Source organism: Meleagris gallopavo, chromosome 15 (genome assembly GCF_000146605.3).
Source record: "Meleagris gallopavo isolate NT-WF06-2002-E0010 breed Aviagen turkey brand Nicholas breeding stock chromosome 15, Turkey_5.1, whole genome shotgun sequence".
In the NCBI taxonomy this organism is placed as follows: domain Eukaryota; kingdom Metazoa; phylum Chordata; class Aves; order Galliformes; family Phasianidae; genus Meleagris; species Meleagris gallopavo.
In genome coordinates this window covers 7,402,193-7,429,252 of record NC_015025.2, presented here as the reverse complement: position 1 = coordinate 7,429,252, position 27,060 = coordinate 7,402,193, and the positions used below count along the sequence as shown (strand labels likewise).

Sequence of the window (27,060 nt, the reverse complement as noted above, 5' to 3'; positions counted from 1 at the left end):
CTCAGCGAGCTCAAATGCTAACACTGGTTGCTCGTGGAAAAGGGTTTCGTGTAGTTTAAGAATCTCAGAGATTTTAGCACAAACAAATGGTACGCCCATCAAACTCCCGCTCACTACCACACTCTGGCTCCATTTTAGCTCCAATAAGCCATTTTTAGCTGACAGACTCAAAAGCAACCTGCAAAGAAAACTCTTGCGACTCCCACACACCCCAGCAGTGCATTGGGCTGATGGCAGCATGACCCGTCCTGTTAACACGTACCCCAGCATGGTGACACAAGGATCCATAAGGAAGAAATCAAACACCCAGACCACAACAACAGAAAACAAACCAGGAAACCTGCAGCCCTCACACCCGGCGCTGGGACAGTGCTGAGTGTGTGCATGGCAGCCTACAACCCGCACAGCAGTTACTGCTCACACAGCAGCTCCCACTGATGCTAACTGTACCCATCCATGAACCAGCAATAACAGTTTGAGTTGGTGGCGAGGACCTCCAGATGTGTTTTTGCTAATATAAGTTAAACAGGAACATAATTCATTTCATCTGCTTTGCTCCTTTCCTCAATTTCAGCATCTGAACTCAAGGAAGAAAGCAGGTTCCCTGCCAGCACCCCAGATACAACCTCAACCACCTCCATCACCCACAGCTTTCATATGGACACAATGAATTCAGTCACTACGTTACCACTCTGTGCAAAACGGGTGTCATGTTTAAGAGGTACTGCAAGTTTCAACTGCTTACACAAAGGAATACTGAATATAAATAAGTACACTATTTGTATAAATACTTCCTCAAAAAGCTCAAGTTACCAGAGCTGGTGCAATACTCCAGAAATGCAGCACATTTTCCTGTACATGCCGGATTAAAATGGATTAAAACATGCATGACTGACTCAGATTAATTGAAACACTTCTGGGAAGGGTCACAATCAGATTTTACGTTGTTATCTATGGTTAAATATACTTATCACAATGAAACCATTAAGTGTGATCCTGTATTAAAGTGACTCTATTAACAGCATTGACAGTTAGATACCTCTCTCTTGTTGTTTCCATTACGCACCATTCTCTTCCTCTTACCTAATGTACTTTTAGTACCTCAAGAACTTCTGCTGAGGGACAGATCCAGAGAAAAAGAGTACTGATTTTGCTCTATTGAATGGCTTTGCCTCTTCAATCCTACAGGGCTGTAAATCCTTGTTAGTCACATTCACACCAATATTCAAAGAAGTGAAATCACCGACAGCGATGAATACAGTCTTATAATAGCACAAACTCATCTGCTTTACAGCTTTTACCAGTTGTATTTTGATAGGCTGGTAAGTTTGTAACTTGGAAAAAAGCATAAGCAATACAACAGGCCGTAGCTGACCACATGGAGCATCTAAGGGTGCAGTTGTGCAGTTGTAGCTATGTGTGCACATAGATATGTGTCACACTGTGCTGGATTTTAACAAGTCTCCCACTTCCATAAGAACTTCAGTAGTAGGATACAGGCCAGACAGTTTAATACTAACTTATGCATTTTTGTATGGTATTGCTGTGTGGGTGGAGTTACTCATGGACAGAAAGGTAATGAATTTTAATTTGAAATTAAGTATAGAGTTTTGCTACACTATATTACTAAAAAAAAACAACAGAAAAGCAGTATTTGTCAGTGCAGGGAAGAACTGAGATTCTATATATGTTAGTTCCAGCTTGATATTGCTGATATATGCCCAAAAACATCCCATCTCTATCACAAGGACTTCAGTGGGGTGTACAGTGAGCAACCCATATACAGGACTTGTAGCAAATTCTGGACATACACACAAAACATCTCTGAATACTGTGGGAAGGAGAGGTATTTTCTAACTACAATGAAAACAACTATTCAGGGGCAAAGCACAGCAATATTTACTGACTATATGGAAAACCTGCATTCATGAGCGAAAATGAATCAACCCAAAAGCTCACTGAGTCAGATGACTTCTGTGTTTTTTATAGTTGCAGCCCTCACAATAGTTACGTATCCCTTTTCCTGCCTGCCTTAAAGAAAACTCTCATCTTAGCCAGTTAATATGCAGATTTACGTGAGAGAATGAAGCCAACACATGACTAGCTTATTTTGCGTATCACAAGAGTCAATACACTAATAAAATGAAATGTACAAGTACAAAATGTATAGAATTTATCTTGCACAGCGCTAAATATCTTTTTTCCAAACTGTTTTTTTATGAACTCTAGAAACTACCACAGATCACCAGTTTTGCTACTTTCTTCAGCTTTTGGCCTTTGCAACCATAATTCTCTTCCTTTGAAAAATGCACACAAGACACAAAATTTGTGCTCAACAGGTTTACTCAGACTGGACTCTTAAATGCTCAAGAAAAAGGCACAGATTAAAAGAGACTGTGATGACTCTTTTGAACACAGCAAATGGGATTTTGTTTATAAGAAAAAAAAAACTGCAGTGAATTATATGGGCTGAAAAATTCAAATATTCTTCCCTGTTCCTAATCATTGGCCTTCATTAAAATGGAATTTAAATTAAATTGTATAAACATATGAAATAAAGTCTCAGTATTAGGAAGTTTTTTCTTTTGTTTCACCTATGTACAAACCTTAGTATACAATTTTTACTTTTCATTATACATTTACTACATGCTCTTTCCAAGCAGAGTAAGAGCAACTGCAAAGTATGTGTTTCAAAAGACCGCTTTGCATTCAGAACGAATCCACCTGCTTCTATGGCGGGCAGAGCCAACCAGAACCGAGGAAGAGATGACAGGGGATCCACTCAGATGTAATCATCCTCAACTGGCTCGCCGTTGACGTCACAGTAATGGATGAAGATAGCCACCACACGCTGGAATACCCCCTTCTTCATCTGGCGCAGTTCAGAGATCTCCTCTCCTATTGTTTCCATACAGATGTCTGCAGACAGCTGTCCTTTCCTCCGGGGTGCATAAATAGTAGCTGTGGAAAGTGTAAGAATAAAAACTGCAATCCTTCCTGCTGTGGAATTCATAGATTTATTTTGCCTTCCCCTCCCCTCATTTAAACTTTTCAATAGCTCTAATCCTCATTTAATAGACACTAAGTCTCTGTGCCTGTGGGTGAAGGGAACCTGAAAGCACAACAAAGCCTTCCTCCTGATACTTATCTGACATGCTTTCTGGTTCCCTGTTTCATCAATCACTTAAATGTTGTATAAACAAGAGTAATTAAGAACGAAGCAACTGTCTTGTTTATGGCTTTAACACCCTATTTATGCTAACTACACCTTTTAAACGAATACATATCATTTTTTGACATTTCAGACTGCATACTGAACTGCAATCATAGAGTTTATGAACCAGTTTAAAAAAAATATTACAGAAACGTATAGCCATGACTCATCCTCTTGAGGTTCATCCTCTTTGAAACAGAGCTAGATACTTACATCTGAAACCATGGCAGTTAAGAATACTTCTAAAGAAGGAAATTCCAAGATTTTCCTAGTTAGGTAGTAAAAGAACATATTTATCCCTGCTACCAAACAAGCTTCTTATTTGAAGCCCTAGGAAGTGTCCCCTGTAATGTTTTACAAGACAAGCTCCTGAGCAGAAAGAGGCTTACCGTATCCTAAACTCTATCCCACGTATTCTCTGTTCCAGAGTTTTCAATCAAGTTCTTTCCCCATTTCTCCCAATGCTTTGTGAACCTCACTCTTCTCTCTGTTGGACTTTCTTTAGCCTACCTTTTCACTTCAAAACACCAAGACAGAAGCATGACTGAAGCTGAGCTCTGACTACTAACACCAGGAAACTCCTGAGAACTTGAATTGCTAGATCTACACATCACAACATTAGTTTTGTGTACATTTAAGTGCATTCACTCCAGCTAAAATATTACCCTTCTTTGTTTTGCTACTTGTTCAAACTCTGAAACACCGCTGTACAGAACTTATTCTGCTGAGACTGCCTGCATTATTGATTCTGCCCACTGAACATTGGTTAAGTTAATTCTTCTGGGTATGACACACTTGTCACGTTTTCAGGCTAAACATTAGAGTGCTTTTCTGATTTGTCATAACGAGGAGTCTCCAAGCTGTTCAATCCACTCTCGCGCTACTATACTGTCAGTCCCCCTTCTTCTCCAGCTCTCAACACTTTTACAAGTGGTTATTTATAGTCTAAAAAAGTAGTATAAGAATTAGAAAACAACATCAACAACAAAAAAAGAAACACTCTGTCAGATTTGGACCAAGCAACAAATGAAAATTCTTTGAAGTTTTCAACAAAAGACTGCTCACTTCTCTCATCATCCTCAAAGTCGTATCTGGCATAGCTGTTTGGCTCTGCTGTCCTCAGTGATCTCAACCATGGGAAGTCAGTAATCATGGAGTAAGGGGCACCATCCACAATGCCTAGAAGACAGACAGGATGAAGATACAAGGGAGACAGCAGCACGCCTGTAGCATCAGCACTCTCAATGCAGAAACATCTTCTCAACATAAACTTCTCCACTCTGTGCTAAAGGTCCTCCACTTCCCTCACAAGAATGATTATTCATGTCTCTTACAACGTGATGCAATCAAAGTTACTTATCTTAGCAAGAGAAAGAGCATCAACTTTCAGGTCTCTACAGACACACACCTTCTAGAGTGTAAATATCTCGTCCCCAAGGGTACTTAGTGTATTTCTTCAGGTCTTCTTCAGTTCGTGTTGCTTCAGGGAAGAACTCATATTTAATAAGCTCTCTAGAGAGATGGATGAAAAGATTACAGCCAGTATTGCTAGGAAATGTGAAGGGAGGAGGAAGAAGAACCAAATGGGAAATCTTACTGCATAACCTTTACTTTAATGAGCCTGAATCCATAGAAATGCTCCTCTAAGACCTTCACATAAAGCCAGTATGAAGTCCCTCCACTACTGAGTAACTACGGAGAATATGACTTGTTTAGATCAATGAGTTAAGGTAACTTTTACACATAGCCTCTATCTGCAAAAAACAACCCAACACAGTTGCATCTAAACAAACATTCAAAAATACATTTGTTCTTTTAACCATATTAGTGACAAACCTGGACAACAGAAACACAGATTTAAAGTATGTGGACAGAAGTCACTGTATACAGTTGCCTGCTGCTGGGAATTTCTGCTCCTCAGTAATAAAGTGAAATTGACTGTACATCATCTTCTCCAGAAATATTATTTTTTGAAGGAAATCAGTCTTCTCTCTTTTTTGAAAGACAAAATTTGGCTTCCCATTTGAAAATATTTCTCAACCACCCTGACTCCTTCAGTGTTAAATTGCATTACTACTGTGTGGAACAGAACTGGAGAATTCTACAGCATTTTTCATATGACCAGTTTTATTTAATCTAAGTTTTCTGTTGGATCTATCTTAACACTGATATTATATCAATACACCATGTAGAATTCAAACTTCACCAGCCAACAAACTAGGGTGGTTTTGTTTGCTTTTTGTTTTTTAATGTTGCAACTGAGTACCACAAGCCTACAGCTAACTGTAGCTTTGAATAAGGACTGAGTATATTTTCCATAAAGCTCCTGAAGGACAAGTACTCACTGGTTAATATTCGCTATCGTGTCCATCCAGCTCCGAATGCGCACCTTGTTGCGGACATTAGGAGGGTTACTGAACTCATGAATTATACAAATGTGGTAGGGATAGGGGCCACTAAATATCTTTTGCTCAAGAGTCAGTGTGTCGACCTGTGAAAGAAGGCAAATAAAGACTTGTAACAAAGAGATACAAAGGAAGGTGATTTTAGAGTCAAGAGCAGACATCTATAAAATCTCCCAAATTCTGGGGGACAATTAAATGAAATTTCAACATCATACATAATGTAATATATGAGTAAAACTTTCCTAGCACAGCTTTGCCAATGACGAATTCTGAAGGAATTTGGTGGGATATGGTATTTCTGATGAGGTTTTCCAACTCCAGTGTGTACGTATCCTTCACAAAACTATGTAACAGTCTGAACTTGCTCAGAATTGTCTTTGGTCCAGTTGTTTTCAATAGTATTACTACTCTCCTTTAAGATCTAAGGCTCAAAGAAAGCTTTCATACCAAATCAGCCTTCCCTTGTTGGTCAGGAAATCTGACCCAGAAACTTACATTACATTGCACAAAAGCAGGAGCACCACTATATAACACAGAACATTCTAGCTTGAGTGCAAGTCAAAAATTAGTCTGGATTTTAGATCAAGCTCTCTTATTTGCTTGTCAAAATGACCTCAACAAATCACTAATGCCAGTGCTTAGTTCTCCTAGGAGTAATCTGAGGGAGAAAAAGATGGCTGCCAGTACAAAAACTTTATTCTAACATTGTTCAGCACTAAAAGAGGATGCAGCTTTTAGCTTTACAGCAGCATTCAAAACATTAATTGCTAACAGGACATCAGTAAAAGATTTCAGATACCTACACCTATGTCATGCTTCTGCTTATGTGTAACTACAAGCTGTGTTAGTAGCATCTAGGTTCTTAAAGTTACCTTTAGTTATTCAGTTGGGAATTAATTCAATGCATCATGATTTTTTTAATATCTTGTAATGCAATGACTATTGGAGATATTAACATTAAGTCTTAAAATTCAGTATCATCCAAGTTCCAGAATCTGCAATAAAAGCCTTGATGGGACACAGTTTTAATAAACAAGTTATTGTAACATCCACATTTCTTTTACTAATTGAAAAACAAATGAAGCCAAGAGAAGTGAAAGAATACAGGCAAAGAACTTCAGCTCTGTTTGTGATTAAAAAAGAGAAACTGGTTGTATACCTGCTGCATTGGACGAAGATAAATGATACGGTTTCTTTCTGGTGGCATCCTGAGAATCTGATCTAAGACCTGATCCATATTTAACTTCTTGCACTGGGCATAGTCAAACCGATTCACAACTGGTGCATTTTCTACTTTTAAGTGTTTCAATACCCGGCACCTTGTAGCTGTAAACAAGCAAATAAAATTATCAAAAGAATCAAAAGAAAACAAGAAATAAACTACTGAAAAGGCTTTCTCTTTTCAGATATCTTCAAAGCAGACTGTTTCAAAAGAAGGCAAACAAATAATGTAAGTAACAATTACTGAAGTAATTTGGATATCTGGCAACTTAAGTATATTGAAGAAATACAGCATCTGTTAATTTCTTCCATGTTCTGCTCGAACTTTAATAAAAGCCCATGTCAAATTCAATCTAGTACTCTTCCCTCCTCCTTTGTTTCTCTTTAAAAAGCCCCCTGAAACTTTCTGTGTATCCCCACAATTGAAATCCAATGACTTATCAATCAGCTCCAATACAGAGTGTTGCAGGGTAAAAGAAAGCTATTTCCTTTCTAGTAATCATGCTCATGTCATCAAAATCTAGTCAAAAGTTAATTGATGTTTTAAGAAGTATTCTGGAATAAACGAAGAAATAATTTCCTCCTTCTCTGTTAAACAAAGATACTTCATCTCAGAAGAAAACATGTTGCTGGTGCCTATGTTAGAGAAAACAACAAATGACACAACGCTTCACTACAGAACTAGTCATACAACTTGGAATGTGAATCTAATGCATCTTAAGTGCCATAATTTAAAATAGATTTTTATCATGACAAGGAGGAAGACATCATCATGTCAGCTAACTAATATGTGGAAGCAGGAAGAAATGAGAGAAACAACAAGGTGCTTTAAAAATCATTTCATCAGCTTCCAATTGTTGTGTTATCTCTCTCTTCAATAAATATCTCCATCTTTGTAACTGTCATAATTTCAACTGTTGATTTTCCGATACTAATCTTTATTAAACCTGTTACAGTTTGTAAGGAAAAGGACATTCAAATTGAGATGCAATAATTCTAAATATCAGTTTGACTTGTAGCAAAGCAGCTAATAAATAGAAAAGCAATGATTAACTTTCCTTCCTTCAGAAACTTCTAATGATCCTAGATGGAGGAGACAGGCATAACATTAGCTACACACCATGTATGAACATCATTTTGGGGCAGTCTTTCAGTACCAAATCCGTTATTCCACAATTGGTCAAAGTGATTCCAACAAGATTTTTGGATTTCAAAGTCAGTACCTGGTGAAAACAAACAAACAAATCCATAACAGGGTAAAATCAAATCAAATCTAATAAGCTGCTACTGCCAGATACACAAAGATACTGAGGGGATACTAATCAAAATGTTACAACTTGGGTTCACAGGCATTTTGAGATGACTAGACACATAATGGCAGAAAAAAAAGACTTCCTGCTGACTAGCAACATCACAAAATGCAAAAGAATAACTTCACAGGATCAAAAAAAAAAGAAAAAAAAAAGATTTTAATCAGAAAAATCTATCATCTATCAGTTATTTGCATAGTAAGAAAACCCTCAGCTTGCAACATTACAATTGAGCTGCTATTTCTAGAGTTAATTATATACACCATGTTTCTTTTATCAGCAGTAGCCTATGCTGTCATTTCAAAAATAAAATGTCAGAGAAGAAAATTTCTCCTTGCACATCACAGACAGTATGGGAAGGCAGGACTTTATGCAGCACTGTAGCTGTGTGAGCATCTGAGTAGCTTCAATTTTAGCTTTAGCATTTACTTTGCTCTTCTCAAGCCAGCCCAAGTATCACTGCACCTAAAACAGAATTTTCCTATATACAGACAGGACCACATAGAACAACATCCAGTCTTAGAAGAAAGACAAGTCTATGCTACTGTATTGTTGTCCATGAGCACCCCCAGCTGATAAGCTTGTAGTGAGTAAGCAAAAATATCTTACTTGAACATGATCATCCTCAATAACTGGGTCACTTGTGCTTGTGGACTTGTCAGCAGTCCTTTTCCGCTTCGTGGTTTGCCTTGGCCTTGGTTTGGTCACTTCTGAAAGCAGAGTACCAGAACAAGTTCTCCTCTGTTCACATTTCAAGAGAACAGAGGCATTTCCTAGGTGAAAATATCCATTAAGAACACATACTTATTTTTTATACAGCTAGATCAAAATACCTGTCTGTCCTAAAAAAAACTACGTATCTTTTCTTTGCACCAAAACATTTCCAGTACTTGAAGGGAGCATATAAGCAGGAGGGGGAACGACTGTTTACATGGGTTGATAGTGATAAGACAAGGGGGAATGGTTTTAAACTAAGACAGGGGAGGTTAGGTTAGATATTAGGAGGAAGGTTTTCACAGGGAGGGTGGTGAGGCACTGGAACAGGTTGCCCAAGGAGGTTATGGATGCCCCATCCCTGCAGGCATTCAAGGCCAGGCTGGATGTGGTGGCTGGTGACCCTGCACATAGCAAGGGGGTTGAAACTAGATAAGCATTGTGGTCCTTTTCAACCCAGGTCATTCTATGATTCTAGAAAACAGATTTTCAAATTTGTTGCTCTGAATCATTTGTGTATAATAATCTGGGGACCGGAGTAGGTAGGAGTGCTGTTTACAGATGAAAACACAGGAATGCTTGACCTACTGTCCAAAATCAGGGACAACGAGCCAAGAAAAGAACAGATGGCAGTTTGTTAAGTTACACTTGGTTCTCTGCAGCAAACAATCTTAAATCCAGCAAGCTCTTAACAAATCCAAGTAACAAAATACCTTTACTGTTTTAAATAGTAGAAATAACCTCAAACTACCTGAAAGTCAGTTCTTTATAACTCTGAGCTTTTCCTGACGTTGCAAACAATGCCCAGGTACAAAATACTATGAGGTCCCCAAACTGCCTCTTACTCTATTAAAATGCATCAATTGTATCAAATTCCTTCTTCATTTAAAATACAAAGCTTTGAAAAGAATAGATCACCACCTTTATTTCCTACATGAAGAAAAAAAAATGCCCTATAATTAATTTTCTACGATTAACAGATCAAAAGTATCAATTATTTTACTAAAGTGAATCACTCTTTAACTTTTTTCTTTGTAAAACAGATGGCATGTTTACAAAGATTTACAATCAAGATAAATGTGCAGAATACTAGAAAATACTAACTATTCTATATCACTATTAACAGAAAGAGATCTTTATTAACATATGTAACATCATCAACTTCCAACACATGAGAACTATTAATTACAAGTGATACTCAGTGGGCTCATGAGTTGCAGAATTCTGCCTAATCCTTTAGGGGAGCCAGAGACTGAAAGATCTGATGTTAAGTAGCTTATGAACGAATGATCATGAAAAATGAACCATCATTCCCATGTTTTAGTTGAGGGTTGCTTGATTTGCTGCTGCTGTTTGTTACTTTTTAACAGTTCCCACAGTATTTACAGACAGGAAGCATTTCACTATCTACAACACAGGAAAAGCTCTCCAATTCTGTGTTGAATTGCTCAAGAATCAGCCCACGGCCTTACAGAAGGTTCAACACAACTTTTTTAAGCTCATGAAAAGCTTGCTTCACCACAAATGAGAACTAACACGTGTCAAAATGAAAAGATTTATTACAGGAAAAGTTGTGGCTTGCATTTTTACTGAGGTAAAAATCAGTACTACACACCATATTTCAGTCAGTGGTCATTACTAGTCAGAATGCTTTCTAAATTTCACTGGCTTTGATGTTCAACTCATTCCATTGTTTAAGTAATTAAAAAAAAAGAAGAAAAACAGAAAACTTTCTACTATCAAATATAGTTTGTTACAGAATCTGAAAATCAGTTTCATTTATACCAGAATAGTGGAAAGCAGTGACTTTTACTGCACATTTCCAGGTTATTTATAGAAAAACAATTCAAATATTTGAATTCTATAGCAAAATAATATTAAGATCTGAGTGACTTATGAAGATAATTAAAAGAAAGTATTTCCTCTCTAAGTAATGTGGATTAGTATTTAGTCATAATGGAGCAAAGTAGAAAAAATATTAAATGTAAAAATAAGATCACTTCTTCCGAGATGCGTTCAGCCATGGAACAATTTCCCACATGATTTAGGTTTTGTTAACACTTAGGAACACTAAGTTAAACTGGAAAGACATAAGGACTTTCTGTGTTTGAATTATTCCATGTTACCAGAGATATGAATCTGCTATCAATCCTTTCTACCTGCATCACATACAGCCCTGGAACCAGCATGCTACATTTCTCAGTTCCATTTTTATTGCCAGGTATTCTCAGCAAAGGATGTTGGGTATATGAGGTAATTACAAACTCTGCTATGCCAAACTAGGATTATTATTTTGGCAAGCACATAAATTCAGAAGAAATAGCAAGTTCACCTCTTGCATTTATTCTTCTTTCCCAATGTTTCCAACTTCATGTCAGCCCCTCAGGACTTTTTTTGTTGTTGTTTCATTCATATGCTTTATAGTATGTGAAAAGTGAACTAATTTAATAAAAAACAGTTTTCAACACTTTTGATTGTCATGCCTTATACACTTGGAAACGAAGTCCAACATGCAAGTGCACAAGTTTGTATGTATTAAATCTCAATCCTAATGTTGGCTTTTGTTATTGTTTGATAAAGTATCAGTTATTAACTCTTGCCTTCTTTCTGAGATCTGAGCATATCTGCTGTCGTCTTCCTTTTAAAGGGAGAATTTTAATAGGGGAGGCAGTCTTAAGTTTCAATAAATGACAACCTTCACAGGAAGAGAGATGCTATCAAAAGAAGTTGCATTTGGTAAATGAAACGCTGTTTTGTAGGTATGGATAACATACAGAAATACTTGCATGGAGAAAAACATCAATGGCATTCTTTAAAGAGGTACTTGTTATTTTATCTAGCTAAGGCAGTGAAGCCAGTTGTTCTGAAAACCACTTAAAGTTATTATTCAGTATGTTTCATGCTTAACTTCAGTATTACCTGTGGGTGTTGCTGTTGTTCAACACTTTCTCATGGCACGACAGTAGTTTACTCAGAAATGAGCACTGTATATAAGCCATACCTGACTCTGACACCAGAGGGACATGCGACAGCTTGCTTCTAGCTCTCGTCAGCGGCCGGCGAGGATATTCTTCTTTATACTGCATCTCACAGCCTCTCTTCTGTGAGCCCAAGCTCTCCTCCCCACTAGCAGGCCCACAGGCACTCCCACTAGTCCTCTCATCACTTGCCTCTCGAGGAGACCCACAGTTTGGCAGAGTCCTAAGTGCAAAATCTGACCCAGTGCTGCTCCGTCCATTCCTGCAGGCACCACTGGTGGATGGGCATTCCCCATCACAACACCCACTAGTCCTCCGCTGCGTGTCCTGTGGCTTGTAGCAGGAACACCTGGAACAAACAGAGGTCTCCTCAGTCTCTCTCTCACTGGAACCTTCACTTTTACAAGGTGAGCAGACACATTGCCTGGATTCATCTGCAGCTGTTAGGCTGGTGGCAGCACAGTGGCTACCGGCTGTCTGTGCACAGTCAGGGCTAGGAGAAATAGCACTGCAGGAGCTGGATGATCCTGTTGATCCTGTTGCATTACCACAACTCGGGTAAGAATCTTTGCCTTTGTTCCTTTCAGGCATGTCACTTGCTGCTTTCATGTCTGCTTTAATCTGCTCACTTGTTACTTGACAACCTTTCTCACAGCTGCTTTCCTCCATATGGAACTGCTTTGCCTGGCCCACTTGGCTGGCACTGCATCTCTTCCGCAAGGGTGTCTTGCCTTTACCACTCACTGTAAGTTAAATATCAGAAAACAATGAGACAACCAAATACACAGTTCAAATAAATAGAGTGCTAGCTACTTTTTTAGGCTTCTTAAAACAGAATATAGCCTAGAGGACAATAACAAATCCTGTCACGACCATTATGCTATTCACAACTCCTTCAGATGTTACGTGAATTAACAGTAATTTGAGCGGTTGTTCAGTTTCTATAAAGTCTTTCAGCTGTTTTTGTAGTGGTGTGCTGGTGTGTATACTTGTGTCAGTAAATATGATATGTATTTGCCAGAAAGGTCAATATTTTGACAAATCAGCTAACCAGTTAGTTAAAAAGGCATAACCACAAAAATATGAAAAAAATTATAGGTTTTTTAATTATAGGTTTCTCTTTTCTTAAATATAAGGAATAAATCTGAGGATTTAAATAATAATGTAGATATGACAAAAGTTTGTGTTTTCTCCAGCTATCCTTAGGTTCCCTCCTAGGCACAAAACAGGGTGTAAGTAGGTACTAAATATTTCAGTTTACAGATGAACAAAGAAACACAGTGAATAGTGTACAAAATCACAAGGATAACCTAAAAGTCTACTAACTTATTTCTCTCAGCTAATTACACTAAACTAGGCCCCCCAGAATATTACTGGCTCTACAGAAGTTCAATCCAATTGTCTCTAAATGCTTCTTGTTTTCTACTACAGGTTATTTCAACTCCCCAAAGGGAACCGACATCTACATTGTAACTACAGCCCTATACAGCCTCATGGAAATGTGCTAAAATGACAAGAGAGATTAGGTGTAGGGAGTATGATGGCTACAAGAAGATACCTGTTTCATTGCAGCTTTGATTCTTCCTAGGTCTTGCAGAAATGAAATCAGTATCAGACCAGTACATTTCTCAGTCTTTCACAATACAGGACTTTCATGCTAATTGCTTAGCTAGAACTCACCAAGTCTTAATACCACATGCACTTCAACTGTCAACTACTTATAATTTGACTTGGACTTCCTCCTTTCTTGTATACATATGAAACCACTTCACTTAGAACAAAAACTACAGGAAATAGTAAGTCATCTGTGCTGCTGGAAAGACAGCATGTCACACAGTATCGGACACAGGACTCAGAATTACTGCCACAGCTGCGCACACTATAGCTTTAAATTCTGCAAGAGAGGGAATGCCCTTTTCTGCATCTCTCTATAGTTGCCATACTACCACAAAGAGCCTCTGATTCTCAATAATACATATACTAAGAACACACACACACACACACACACACACAGTAATCACTGTGAGCACTGTTGAGAAGTGGTGAACACAGAATACTGAACGTAACCCTGAGAATTCTAAAGTTCCTATCAAACTAAAGTTGACCTGGAAGCATCCCCTCCCTCCAGGACAATTCCACAGGTCCTGTATGAACCAAAAGATGGCCACAACTATTACTTTTTTTTTTTTTTAAAACCAGCAGCAATGCTTTGGCAGGTAATCATAAATACAAAAGACTGCAAATTTGGCTTCACAGACATGATAAATTATTACACACACTTGCAAATAAAGAGTGGCAGATTTCTGCCTGCAGAGCAGTCCAGCACCATACTTCTGATTTGTATCTGTACAGCAACTACATGATCAGAGCTCATAGAGAGATGTCCTTGCCTCTCCATTCTTTACTTATAATAAGAAAGAAAAGAGTAGGAGGCAAAAAAACATGCATGCCTTTTACAAAACTGTAAACAAGACTGAAAGACTGAAGAACAAATTTTGCAGAACATTGTCCAGCCCTCACCCAGCTGTTCCACACCTGAAGGTTCTTTAATTTCCACTGGATCTCTGGTTTTCTCTTCTCCATCTGAGTAATTCTGTGCAATGTTGTTAGTGATGCAAGCTCTTGTTCCCATGTTTTCTTCCTCATCCTCGCTGTCTGAATCGTGTACAGTAATAGGTGCTGCTTTTACAACAGGTTGAATGCCACTCGGTCCTGAAAACAGAAGAACCACAACAGTTCAAGTAAAAATAAGAGAAGAGTGGATTAAAAGTCTGAAGAACTTTTAGAACTCCTTGAAAAAAAATTAAAAGAGATGAATTTAGTTCAATTTAGCTTCATTCGTTCAACTTCACCATTCATTCTGTGTCTCCATCATTAAAAGCAGCATGAATTATCAACCTTGAGTATACATGTATATTATTAGTTACCTAATAACAGAGGCAGAAGAAAATTGGAAATTGTAACACAGACTTTAAAATAGACTAAATTTCTTCACAGAGATAAGCTGTACTAGCAACATAATTTCAAATGCACCAGATATTTCACCTGGAAAAAAAAAATTAATAACCAAACTTACACTGAAATATTTAACACCTTAAGAAGGTGATACCAAAAGGCAGTTTCTTACCAAAAGCATAGTTACCTGCTTGCTCTTCATCAACCTCCATAGGAACGACAGCCTGGCTGTGAGCAGGGACATCGCTGTGGCCCTGTCCAGCAGCCATCCCTTCTTCTGGTGCCACCTCCTCCATCTCATTTAGTGCTGAGAAGATTGAGGTACAGTTAAAAGAAGGAAATAAAAGTAACAAAACCCATGGAGAGAAATTCAATCAACACCTAGTAAGTCAGTTCCTTCACAGAGTCTCAAGGTTGCACACTGAAGTCCTGTAAAGACCTGTTCTACTTAAAAGTGCCCACAGCAACTCGTTCTACGTTTTCTAGCTAAAGTCCTAGACTTTTTAGTCTTTTTCATTTCATTTTATTTTCTTTTTTAGTTTTTGGGGTTTATTTCTCCCAAATTTTCCACTCTTCAAAAGTCTTCTACCATTGCAATGAGTAGTATAATCAGAATTTACATCTCCACTCCTTGAAATGACATCTGTCTTCACTGGTAAAGCTTAAAAATATACTGACACCATGACACACTCCCAAGCCCTGACCAGAGAAGCCTAGAAAACACCTCACACCTCCATGAATGAGTATCACGCTGAAGTTTTACACTGCTGACATCAGTACTGCCTCAAGTCATTGATTTTTAATGTCTTTGCATCAGCTACTAGATACAACAGAGAGATGGCTTTTATCAGAGATATCAGCGATGTGCAGTCAGCACTAAGAAAAGGTTAAAAAAATTAAAGTTACACACCAGGAACTGTAAGAGTTTTCAACATATACTGTATGTTCTCTATGACTTTAGGTAAGTAGAAATACAAGCATACTGACTGCCCAGTAGGGTTCACAAAGATCAGAGATTACCCTCAGCTGCAATCTGCTGCCCTTCAGCTTGCCCATCCTGCCGCAGCTCATTCTCCTCATTTTGGTCATTTGGATGTTGATGGTTGTTGTGGTGGATGTTGGGATTGTTGTTATTTTGGTGATTATTGTTGTTGTCATTGTCATTGTTAGAGTTCTGATTGCTGACTAGGGCAGATGAGACACCGATTCCTGTGCCTGCACTTAAGCCCACACGAGCACAGCCCTAAAAGCAAAGAACAACTCTAAAGCTTCGAAAACATTGACAGATTACCTCTGTAATGTACCCTACTGCTAAGAAAAAAGCATTCTGTCAGTATACAGAGACCAATATCCATAAGAAGAGCTAGCAAATTACTCCTAGTATTTCCTTATGTTATACACTGCAAAGGTCTATCTTAAGTTTGGCAATCCAGAAAGCTTTCCTTGCTCTCAAAGGATCCTAATGAAAGGAAACTCTACAAACAATGTAATCTTAACTTACTGAAATATGTCATATGCTATTAGATGATTTTACATCAATAAATGAGCAGGCTATATAGTCTTCTTGGAACACAGCAGCCTCAAGATAGAACTAATGATCAAGGATCACGTTTTCAGGTCACATGATCATACGGTATTAGAAATGTCACAGTTTTCTCTGCAAAAGCAGCACCACTCTCTCTAACAAGCTATAATAACAGCAACTGCAAACCTAATAATTTGCTCACCAAGCCATTCAATTTAATTACTAAAACTTTTAGAAGTACGCATAACTGCTAGAGTTCACTGTATTTCAAATGAGCAGGCAAAAATAAAAAGCAAATTAATTCCCCAAAATACACACCTTAGGAGGCTCACGGAACATCTGGTCCAGAGAAATAAATTCTAAGCTTGGCAGTAACTCAATGAACTGACTAAACGAATCTAGCTTTATCGCGTGGCATCGCACCAATGTGAGGTCAACCAATCGGGTCCATCTTGAATGATCTGCAGAAGAGAAGAGATCTATTTCCTTAAGAACTCCTATCTCATTTATTTTTTCACTGTAGTCTTTCCAGATTTTAGAGTAGGCAGTTTGGTTAGAGTTTGGTATCCCCTTTTGACTGTTTACCAGCAACATTCTGGTTCCAAACCATGCATCACCTATTGTACTTACGACAAAACAGAATAAGCAGTAGTATGAGGATAAAAAAATCTGTTTTAAAAATCACTCTTTATGCGGTTTTCATGTTGTACCAACCTTTGAATTGCAAAGAAGAGCAAAACATTAATTCTATGGATGTTCATTTTAGTTACATTGTATTATCCTGTGTACTGTTCCTGTGAGTAATGTCACAAGTCATTTTATTATCTTATGGTTATTATTCAATGATTGCACAGAATAAATTTGTATCTTCATTTCTAATTCATAGCACATCAGTACTGATATTGAAAAGAAACCTAATCTGTTTCTCACTCTCTCCCTAGTACTTTTAGCAGCTGAAATATTCATAAAATCCAGAGGGCCACAGGATTTAACAATCTTCCCACCACAAGACCTGCAAGGATGTGCATTCAAGAAGCTTAAAATAAATATATGCATTCTTAAGATACGCATATAAAAAGTAGATCATATTGCCATTTTATATATTAAAATATGGTACTTTCTTGCCTAGCAGTGCAAACACTTTCACATTTGAATACAGAAAGTATGCATGTAGTCAATGAATCGTTCACACATTTACATTTCAAGACTTATTTTTTTTTTCCATCTGGTACCTAATTATTTTGCTTCTTACTAAGAGGATCTTATTTCTTAAAAGTTAAGATTTAGCATGAATTGCTCATAAAAATGTGAGCTATTCACACAATATTTCTAGAATTTCAGAAAGTGTGCAATACCTGTGATCCAATTATTTGGATTATGTAGATGTGGACAGTTGTAAATGACCAGATACTTGATGCAAGAAAAAACCTCATTTACAGCTTTCATACCAATATCTGTAATAATTCCTGGATTTTCAACCACATCAGCCAAGCCATACTTCACCAAGTCCCCATTTGTCATTTTACCTATGGGAAAGACAGTAGAAATAGTGGTAAACTTTAGAAAACTGCCTTTCATAGCATGATTTTCTAATTCCCTATTTCAGTCCAAATTGCAAAGTGGATCAAACAATCACCTCAGTTGAATAAAGCTGAGACTTTCCTAACTTCAATGAGCATTTCAAGAAGTGAAAAAAACAAACACGCATTTTGTTGTATGAGATCAGCAGCCTCATTAAGAGTAAACTAGAATTCTTTATAATCACTCTTAGACATTGACTGAACATTGACATCAACTCTTTTAATCCTTGTATTTATCAAATAATTTATGTATATTAAAAATGTCATACACTGTAGTAAAAACTCATCAACATATCCTAGATGAAGAGTTTCAAACTGTGGAAATTCCAGTTCAGCCATCTTCAAAGCAGAAAAAACACCATCTTTGGTCAAGGAAGGCTGGATCCGCACTTCATGCAACCTGAATGCAATCAAGAATTATTCATATTATGAGGCATTCCCAAATAGCTGTCACAGAAACTACTCAAGAAGATGCACTCCAGTAGCACAAAGAATATATCTCACCAATGGTAGGATTAAGAGAACATTTGTATCTTTATGACAGTATTTTGCAATCACATGGCAACATCAGAGTAGCAAGACTAAACAGCACAGCACTTTCCAGACACAGTATGATTCAGATGCAGAAAGAACTCCAGTTATTTAGCCAAGGAATACAAGTACTCATTCCTTAAACTTCTGAATGCTGTTCTGCTTCTTCACGTTTTTGAAATTAGTTATTACTAATTTCTTATTTTGAAAAAAGAGGAAGAAGAAACATCTGAAGGGCCATACCTTCGTGCAGCAGTTATGATGAGGTAGCCAAGATCCACTTCAAGTGCATTCTTGCAAGCTCCCAGAACTATAGTGTGCAAATTCCTAAAACCACCTGACAAAAAAACATTATTTCATTTCATCACACAACCTTAAGCCTTCTACACTTCTACCAGTGTTGATGTGACAAGAGAATTAACCAAATACATCTATAATTTTTTTTAAGATCTATTTATTTGAAGTACAAGAGAAGTTTCATACCTGATCTCCAGCTATCTTCTACTACATGCTGAATAAGTCCTCCAAGAAATGGAACACGAACCAGTTCTAGATGCTCCAGATTTCGGGCAGAAGCCAGGCCTGTCACTAGGGGAACATACTTCAGAGAATTTGTGGGTCCTACACAGAACAGATGAATATTGGTAAAAGGTTGTTCACGTAACAAAATTAAACATATCATGTTAAATAATTCAAAGATGTCAATAGAATTACACAGCATCAAATAAGAGAGAAATATATTCCTATACAACACCTTAAATAAAACAACTCCTCTCAGATTTCCATTTGCAGTTGATAGCTATGCAGCTTTAACAAAATCATTAGATTTGCAATGTGCTAAAACCATAGATGAATCCCTCTTACCTGCACAATTTCTCATTACAAAAGTGCGTAAGCTGATACAAAGGAAATCTTTAAAAGGCTGTGGTTTAGTGAGTCTCACCCACTTCAAATAAAGGTGCCTCAGCATTGGGATACAAGGAATCTCAGGGACATTCACTCCTAATAATACATAAACAAAATGAAAGTTCAATTCAGGAGCCACTTTTAAAAATGCATTTTAAAGTATAAACTCCAGGATAAATTTCTTCAGATTAATACTCTGACTTTAAAAATGAAGCATTTTCTTTGTCACATGAGATGTGATAAAAGCTGTACACGTTTTCAGCACAAGTCCTTCACCTCAGTTAGTGAATACAGTTTAAGACTTTACTTCCCTGCTATTATATTAAAACAGATATCTCAAAAAATTCCACAAAATCAAGTTTCCTCTCTTTAAAATAATGACAATCTCTCAGAATTAGAAAGACTTTAAATTCACCTGTGATTAAGGCAATACACATCACCATTAAACACTCACCTACTAAGTGCAAAGTCTGAATTTTAGCTCCTATAGGAATTTTCAGCTTGTTCTCAGGAGGGATTGGAAAAGCACCATTACGATTACGAAACTTCCCTAAAATATGAACCTGTGGCATGTATGTCCAGATAGCTTCCACCAGCTCTAAGTGGGAGGTCTCAACGCCCTGGAAAAAAAAGAGAAGTAAAGTAAATGCTTAAGCAACAATAAGCATGAGCAGTAACAGCAAGCAATAAATTTAAGCAATGATATCCTACTAGCCATGTAAATTTCTCAGTAACACACCAAATATCATGCAGTGTGTCATTTTACTGGACATTTGCAGTGAGACTTATCTTTTTAAAAGCAAGAGGAAACAGTTTAAATTCATAGCTGGACTTAGCATCACCTGTGTTTCCCAGTGGTGCAACTAAACAAAGTACTTGTAAGCACTGTTCACTTGCATATATGGTCACAATTAAATGCTGTGTTGTACAGCCAGATTTCAGTATAAGGTCAGTAAATATGGATGCAAAATCCTGTAACCCACACTTTTCTGTTTGGATAACAAGAATTATCTCAGCTGTTGAAAGAATCTCTCTCTTGAATCTAACCACTCACCAACAGATTTGGACAGGCCTGCAAAGCCTCTAGAACTCCAGGAATGCTGAAAGCTTCATGGCCACGAACTCTGCGTCTTTCAAGATACCTGGGATGAAGACCATAAAGTTGTTCAATGTCTGGCATCTTCCTCAGCAGCGTTAGGAAACTGGAATCAGTGAAACCTAAGATGACAACAACAGATTTGGTATTTGTGTAACAGCAGACACCCAGCTGTAAAGGGAAAGCCAAACGTGTTGTCGCTTTTATATGGCAGTGTAAATTCTAACGTCAAAAGATGTACTCAGTGAAGCAACAGCTTATCATCTGCTTCCAGATCATAGAAATTATGGTCTACATGCTTCTGCCTTGAATTCTGCAGGCTTGCTAAGTCTCCTTCAGTGTATTTGCATAGCTACAGGGCTAACTGTACTTTCGCCCATTTCAGATGATGGACATCTGCAGACAGGCTTTGTGCCTCTATCTTTTCTGGAATCCCATTTATCAACTACATGGCTAAACAACACCCAACCAGATCAGTTGTCTGTATCTGTCACTATTGAGCACAGCTCATAACTCCCCAAAAAATGAGACAATTTTTTTTAAAGCAAAGGATTATTTTATTCTAACATAAGACAACATATAAGAGGGATTTTAAACCAGTAAATTATCTCTATATACAACTGTCTTAGGTTAGGTGCAATCACGTATCTGATATCAGTCCTAATACATCTAACTGTGGATTCTCTAAGTTTTAGAATTCACTTATTTTAGCTCTCACCCCCAACAAACTTCAACCAAAATTCTAATACCCACAGAGGTGACCTAAGTTGCCAAACTTATCTATGGATCTGAAGATAGCTTGACGTGTGACATCAAAATTTATTTATTCTTACATTGTAAAGTGGCGGCAGATGAGTTGCTCTCTCATTCCATTGATTTTTTCCTGCCTGCATGCAAACAGACTCTTCTTGGATTAACCCTTGGTTTAATTCCCTTACAATAACCAGACAAACACAGATTGTATTTACAGACTGCTACAAAGAATCCCCATTTCAGCTACAGTAGCATCCAATATACATACATACACACACAAACTTGAGGAAGCCACCCAAACCTCACAATCAGACAAAAAGAATCCAAAGCCTAACACCTAACTCCTTTTACTGCTTTTGAAAATTCACCCTGTACATGTCAGTATAAATAACAGGACAGCATGCACAGCCAGCTTTGTTCAACACCACTTTAATGCCAGATCTTGAGTGAGTGAATTACTCACCAGTGGGCATGTATTCCCACCAACGGCCTGCACATAAATCCACAACCTTCACTACTCGCAGATAAAGAGTGACTGCTTCCTTCAGCTTCCGGGACAGGCATTCCATGCACATGATATCCTGCAAGGGAAGGTACCTTTGGGAGAGGAAAAAACACCCCTCTGATTTATCAAATGTGAATTCCTTCAGCTTTTTCCAAAATAAAGAACATCTCAAGGATGGCTACATGAATTCATACATTTCTAACATCTAAAAACATTAATTCAAACAGAATTTTCAGACAGCACTCTGTTAGAGTGTGAAATTTGGCTAGAGAGAAAGACAGACCAATTTTTGATACTAAATACAGGATATTTAAGGTACAAATTGAATACTAAAGCAGGGACGTGTTTTAGCTCTCTAACTAATACTGTCAACCAAACTATTTGCCACCGTAATTTTTTCACTGTTTAATCAAAGCTATTTTCAGTTTCTGGTACATACTATCACATTCGAATTGCAAATATCTTGTGGGAGCTATTGTTTTCAGAGAACTTGTCACAAAAAATGCTATCTTTCCAATATAATTGGCAGGGTGAACACCTTGGAGGATGGCTGTTATGTAGGTGAGGTAATACACTCATCCAAGTTCCCCTTTGTATGCACTGCGAAGCAGATACAATTTCAAACAAAGCCTATCAGCTACGTAACACCTGAGATACATATTTCTGCACTGAAATAAATCGTTAAGCACTTGTCATCACATGCTTGTGAACAAAATTAAATCACTCCTTTTGTTGTTGTTTCTCACTTATTTTCCTATTCATCACATTCACAAGTCAACTTTCAAAGCATCTAAATGAATTCTGCACCTGAAAGACTGATCCCTCACCCTTTTAAAGTCAGTTTTTATCCAACTCTTCACACACAGTACCTCAATACTTTCTGGGCAGTTTGTGACACAAGTATTAATGGAGGTAAGATTAGAAAACAAAACAAAACAATATAATAATAAACAATAAACTGACTTCCGATAAGCTGCTCACCTAAAGATGTGGCAAAGCACTTCATGGGAGAGCTGGTTCATGTAATCTTTTGGCTCATCAGCTTTGGTAGACTCAGAACCTTCTCTGTTCACTGAGCATGGTTTCACATTTTTCCGCCTGGGACCCATATTTGCTATGATTTCTGAAGAAAGAAAACGTTCACGTTACGCAAATTCAGTGCAACTGAGAGAGAAGGACTGAATAGAAGATACACCATCTTAAGCTTACTTTCTCAAAAAAAAAATAAAATAAATAAATAAAAGGAAAAACAAACTACAGTGCAGTTGAATTAACTGAAAAATAGAGAAATTCTTTCAGTAAGTTGTAGTTTGCCTGCTATGTGAGGTCTCACACATGACTTCCCAAATCTATTGCTCCTCACAGGAAGTAGAGGTGCAGGCGCCTCATTGGTGACAGCCATAGGACCTGATGGAACTGAATGGAGTGCCAGAGAATGGTCACAAAAGTATTAGGAAAAGGTTCTGCCCCAGAGAGCACAGGACAGGCTCCCCAGGGCTGTGGTCATGGCATTGAGCTGATGGAGTTCAAGAAGCATTTGGGCAATACTCAGAAATAAAGCTTGATTTCTGTGGGATCCAGCATGGAGCCAGGTGTTGTACTCAACGAACATTGTGGGGGCCCTTCCAACTTTTGAGGAAATTGATAAAGAAGAAAATCACCACAGATTTTAGATTATCTCTTCTGTGTGAATAAAATGTCTTCAGTATCTTCACATACTTGTCAATCAAGACAAATCACAACAAGAGATTATCAAACACCAACTAGAGATCTCCCAGTGAAACAGCACAAGGCCTCTGTCCAGCAGAAAAACAATTTTCCTTTTAAAAAAGCCAGGCTCCAGATAATTCCTGAAAAAAAGAAGGAAGTGGCTGCCTCCTCTGAAAGGTTACAATGCTAAAGAAACTACTCAGGTAGCTTAGTTAAAGATCAAAGTTGCTGAAAAGCTCAAAGATCTCGCTTCAGCAGCAGTGTGCAGGACATCCCCTCCCTACTCCCTTTACTGAATTCCAGTGTTTCTGCTTATACTGCCCAACAGCACACACTGGCACAGAAAGACTGGAATAAATAAAGTTTTATTTAAAAGCATTTATTCTAAGAAATAACACATAGCTGAAATAAATGTGAACTTCATATTAACAACAGAATAACTGAGTTAACATCTTATACAGACAAGCAGCAAGAGAAATGTCTTTAGTACTACTGTTTACCTGAGGAATGCTTTCTGCTGAGTAGGGCAAAACAGCATTAACTCAGTAAACCTGTTTAACAGGTCGAATAGCAAAATTCAGTGGATGAGAGAAAACAAATTTAAAAAGATGGATTTTAGAAGATTTATCAGACGTGTTTCTGTTATAGTGCTCACCATGATTTAATACAGCACAGTACTTGCTTTTTATTACGTGCAAATGGCTCCTTAGCAGATAAACAAAGCATCTCCTGGTAATTAAAAGGAAAATTCTGTGTTCTGGAACATCAAAAATTTACATGCTGGCATAAAATTTGAAATAATGACAGCTTCGCTGTGATGTAACTGCTGAAAAACATGTGCTTTCACAAACACATATCTTTTTACACACTTTTCATTAACAACTGCACAGTGTCATAGTTAATTTCATTTTCAATACTGATATTAAAGTAGCATAACTGGCATCTTCTGCTACTGAACTGTATGTAAGACATATGTATCTCTTTGGATTGGCTGGGGCTTCTTCAGCCAAAGCTGAAAACTCTAAGGGTGCTGCCTGTACACACACTGCATTTCTTTTTAGTGCACGCTGGGAAAGTTCAGAGCATTTGCAATATTGCACTGTAGTGTTTTTCCACTTCAGAAAGCCTGCAATTGACTTCAAACTACTTTTGACACTGGGTTCTTATGAAAAGAAGTACTATAAGTGAATATCACCTGATCATTCAACTTGCACAGAGCCAGATACGTCAAAAAATCTTGATTAACAAGCAGATTCAGGACTAAAGTAGAGAAGTATTTCAAGTACAACAGAGTAAAAGATGGTAGACTGTGATTTGAGGGAAGAGGAAGATATTAGCAGACCAGCATGAAAGGAAGAAGCCTAGAAAAATCCAGATTTAAAGACAGCAAGCACAACTTTCTCTGATATTGGGCTGTAGCTGCTCTTGGCTCCTACCAATAAGGAAAAAGAGCCTGAATCCCTTATGCAGCAGTGTTCTGCAGAACGCATGCTACTCCAGGCCCTACGCTGACAAGTTAAAGGTGCACGTATCGTTCTATGCTGCCAACTCGACTCAGTTTTCAAAAATAATTTAAAAAGATCACGAAACAGGCAAACGAGCTTGGTTCTTCCCTGCTCAGCTGCTGAGGGTCACCGTAAGCCCGAGCAGCTCCTCATCACAGCCGCCCCCAGCCGGAACGACGAGGCCCGCCGCCAGGGGAGCGGAACGAGCCGGAGCTGCCGGCCCCGCAGCAGTGAGCGCTGCGGAGACACCACGGAGGAGAGTTAAGCTACGAGCAGCGCTCGCTCCGCGGCGTACAGCTGATTTTGTGCTGAGATACGCGGTTACGAAGGCAGATTCCCTCGCTGCTCTCCCGCAGCCAGCCCCAGTGGGCACCCCGCGCCCACCCAGGGTCCCCCCGCTTTCCTCGGGGCCTGTCACGCCGCGAGGGTCCCCACACAACAGCAAAAGGGGACAGAAACGTCGCGCCAGGCCCGGCCTAGCGAGGGGCCGCACACCGGGCGGACGGCTGCAGCTGACGAACCCGCCATCCCTCCGCCCGGCCCGCCGCCCCTTACCTGCCCCTCAGCGTCGCCCTGTTATTGTGCCCGCGGGGATGCCTTAACCCCGGCAGGCGCTTCCTGCGCGGTCCCTTCCGCCAGCGCCGCCGCGCTTCCGGTCCCGCTTCCGGTCTGGGCGGAGAGTGGAGAACCTCGTCCCGCCCCACCGCCATCTTGGCGTGGCAGCGAGGAGGTGGAGCTATGCCGCCGCCATCTTGGATGCGTCCTCGCGGACACGGCCTATCGTGCGTCGCACGGCGGGCGCCATATTGGTGGTGGCTGAGGTGGGGCGGCGGCCTGCTCCTCCTTCCTCACTGAGGTGCGGGGACCTAAACTGTGGATTTCCAAAGAGATGGAACAGAGGAAAACTGTTCCCATGCAGAGAGCTGGCTAGACAACAGCAAGCAAAAACGTGTAGTAGTGCATCTGAGGTGGTGGAGATTAAAACAGCCCACACAGCACCAGTGCCTGTTGAGAGGAAAAGAAGGTGAATTATCAAAATTACACCTCAGCCCACAGTTCTGCATGAACTGAGAAGCAATTATGACTGCGCTACCTGCAGAGGCTGTAGCACAGCCCCAGGAGTACTGCTAGTTGTCCTTGGAAAGTGTTAGTGGAAGTCTGCTGGTCTGCATTTAGCTCATCATTTACATTTACAGATTACACTGAGTACTTTTTGGCCTTGTTTTCAGTAGCTTTTGTGCTACTCTTCAGTTTATCTGGGAAATTGAAGAATTTAGCCATGATAAGCCCATACAATGAAACCATCTTGCACATTAGAACCTCTTATTAAAAAATAAAGAGGATAATCTGTATGTGTACTTAATTGCCACAGTCATTTATGAACATGTGGTAACATTAATGAGTTTTTATTTGCTTGAGTGCCAACCCATTCTTCCTTACACAAAAACAGCTGAACCACAGTAGGGCCTTTTTATTGCAAAGCTACAGTCTTATTTTTCATGTATTAGAGACAGGCTATAAAAATCACATAGTTTAAAGTGAACATTTGTAGGTAAACATTCTCACTGATGGGAAAACAAACTGTGGTCTAAAACACAGTAACCTGAGACAAAAACATCCCAAGTGCAGTCTACAACATCACTGTTAACTGCATGAATTGGCATTCATATTTACTGTGACATTACTCATTCATCTCAACTGCAAAGTGGCTTCAGGAAATGCTTCTGTTTAGTTTTTCCTATACAGTTATTGTATCTCCTCATTCTTCTGCTAACTTGAACACAGTTACAGCTACTAAAAAAGAAGGCTGCAGGAGCATCTACTGTCTAAACTGTCTTACCAATAGCCTGGCTACCATAGCATATTGCACTCCTATAAGTTTTTTTAATAGGAGAAAAAAAAATAAAACAACAACTTACAGTAGAAGAATGATTAGTGGCAGAAATGTATGAAGAATAGTCTCCATATTTAAGCTAAGTTGGGAAAGGGAAGGGATGGATTGAGCATAATACAATTAACATTGGAACAGACCCTCTTCTTGGCAAGAAGTGTGAGTTTTGGATTTGTCAGCAACAGCATCCAAACATTTTGTCCTCCAAATATAAGGAAAGTAAGTGAGCCTTCCAACAGAAAACCAAAGTAAAAAAGAAAA

The 27,060-nt window shown here is 38.7% G+C and overlaps 1 protein-coding gene across 4 annotated transcripts; it reads right to left on the bottom strand.

Annotated features, from left to right (window-relative positions):
* Positions 1–675: 675 nt before the first annotated feature.
* FBXO38 (F-box protein 38) lies at positions 676–25,571 on the bottom strand. Of its 4 annotated transcripts, none has more exons than XM_019620389.2 (22): positions 25,464–25,571; positions 22,675–22,816; positions 21,652–21,769; positions 20,394–20,481; positions 19,794–19,959; positions 19,298–19,435; positions 18,917–19,054; positions 18,677–18,770; positions 18,172–18,302; positions 17,678–17,848; positions 16,641–16,783; positions 15,818–16,040; positions 14,985–15,104; positions 14,378–14,554; positions 11,866–12,585; positions 8,760–8,860; positions 7,961–8,063; positions 6,779–6,945; positions 5,560–5,705; positions 4,623–4,726; positions 4,280–4,393; positions 676–2,961 (listed from the first exon to the last, which is right to left on the bottom strand). In XM_019620389.2, exons 2-22 carry the CDS (start codon positions 22,697–22,699, stop codon positions 2,783–2,785), a joined length of 3,366 nt encoding a protein of 1,121 aa, XP_019475934.1. In that variant the 5' UTR covers positions 22,700–22,816; positions 25,464–25,571; the 3' UTR covers positions 676–2,782. The 4 variants fall into 4 exon arrangements, with proteins under 4 accessions (XP_019475934.1, XP_019475933.1, XP_010717216.1 ...); XM_010718914.3 differs by having other exon boundaries at positions 677–2,961; positions 20,394–20,557; positions 21,652–21,785; XM_019620388.2 differs by lacking the exon at positions 25,464–25,571 and having other exon boundaries at positions 20,394–20,557; positions 22,675–22,760.
* Positions 25,572–27,060: the final 1,489 nt, after the last annotated feature.

Excerpts from the sequence above, each read along its gene's own strand:
- FBXO38 (XM_010718914.3), bottom strand. The coding sequence starts at position 22,802 with ATGGGTCCCAGGCGGAAAAATGTGAAACCATGCTCAGTGAACAGAGAA. Across the intron at positions 16,784-17,677 it reads TCCAAATAATTGGATCACAG|ATCATTCAAGATGGACCCGA; the intron begins GTATTGCACACT and ends TCTCTTCTGCAG. Across the intron at positions 15,105-15,817 it reads GCAGCAGATTGCAGCTGAGG|CACTAAATGAGATGGAGGAG; the intron begins GTAATCTCTGAT and ends CAATCTTCTCAG.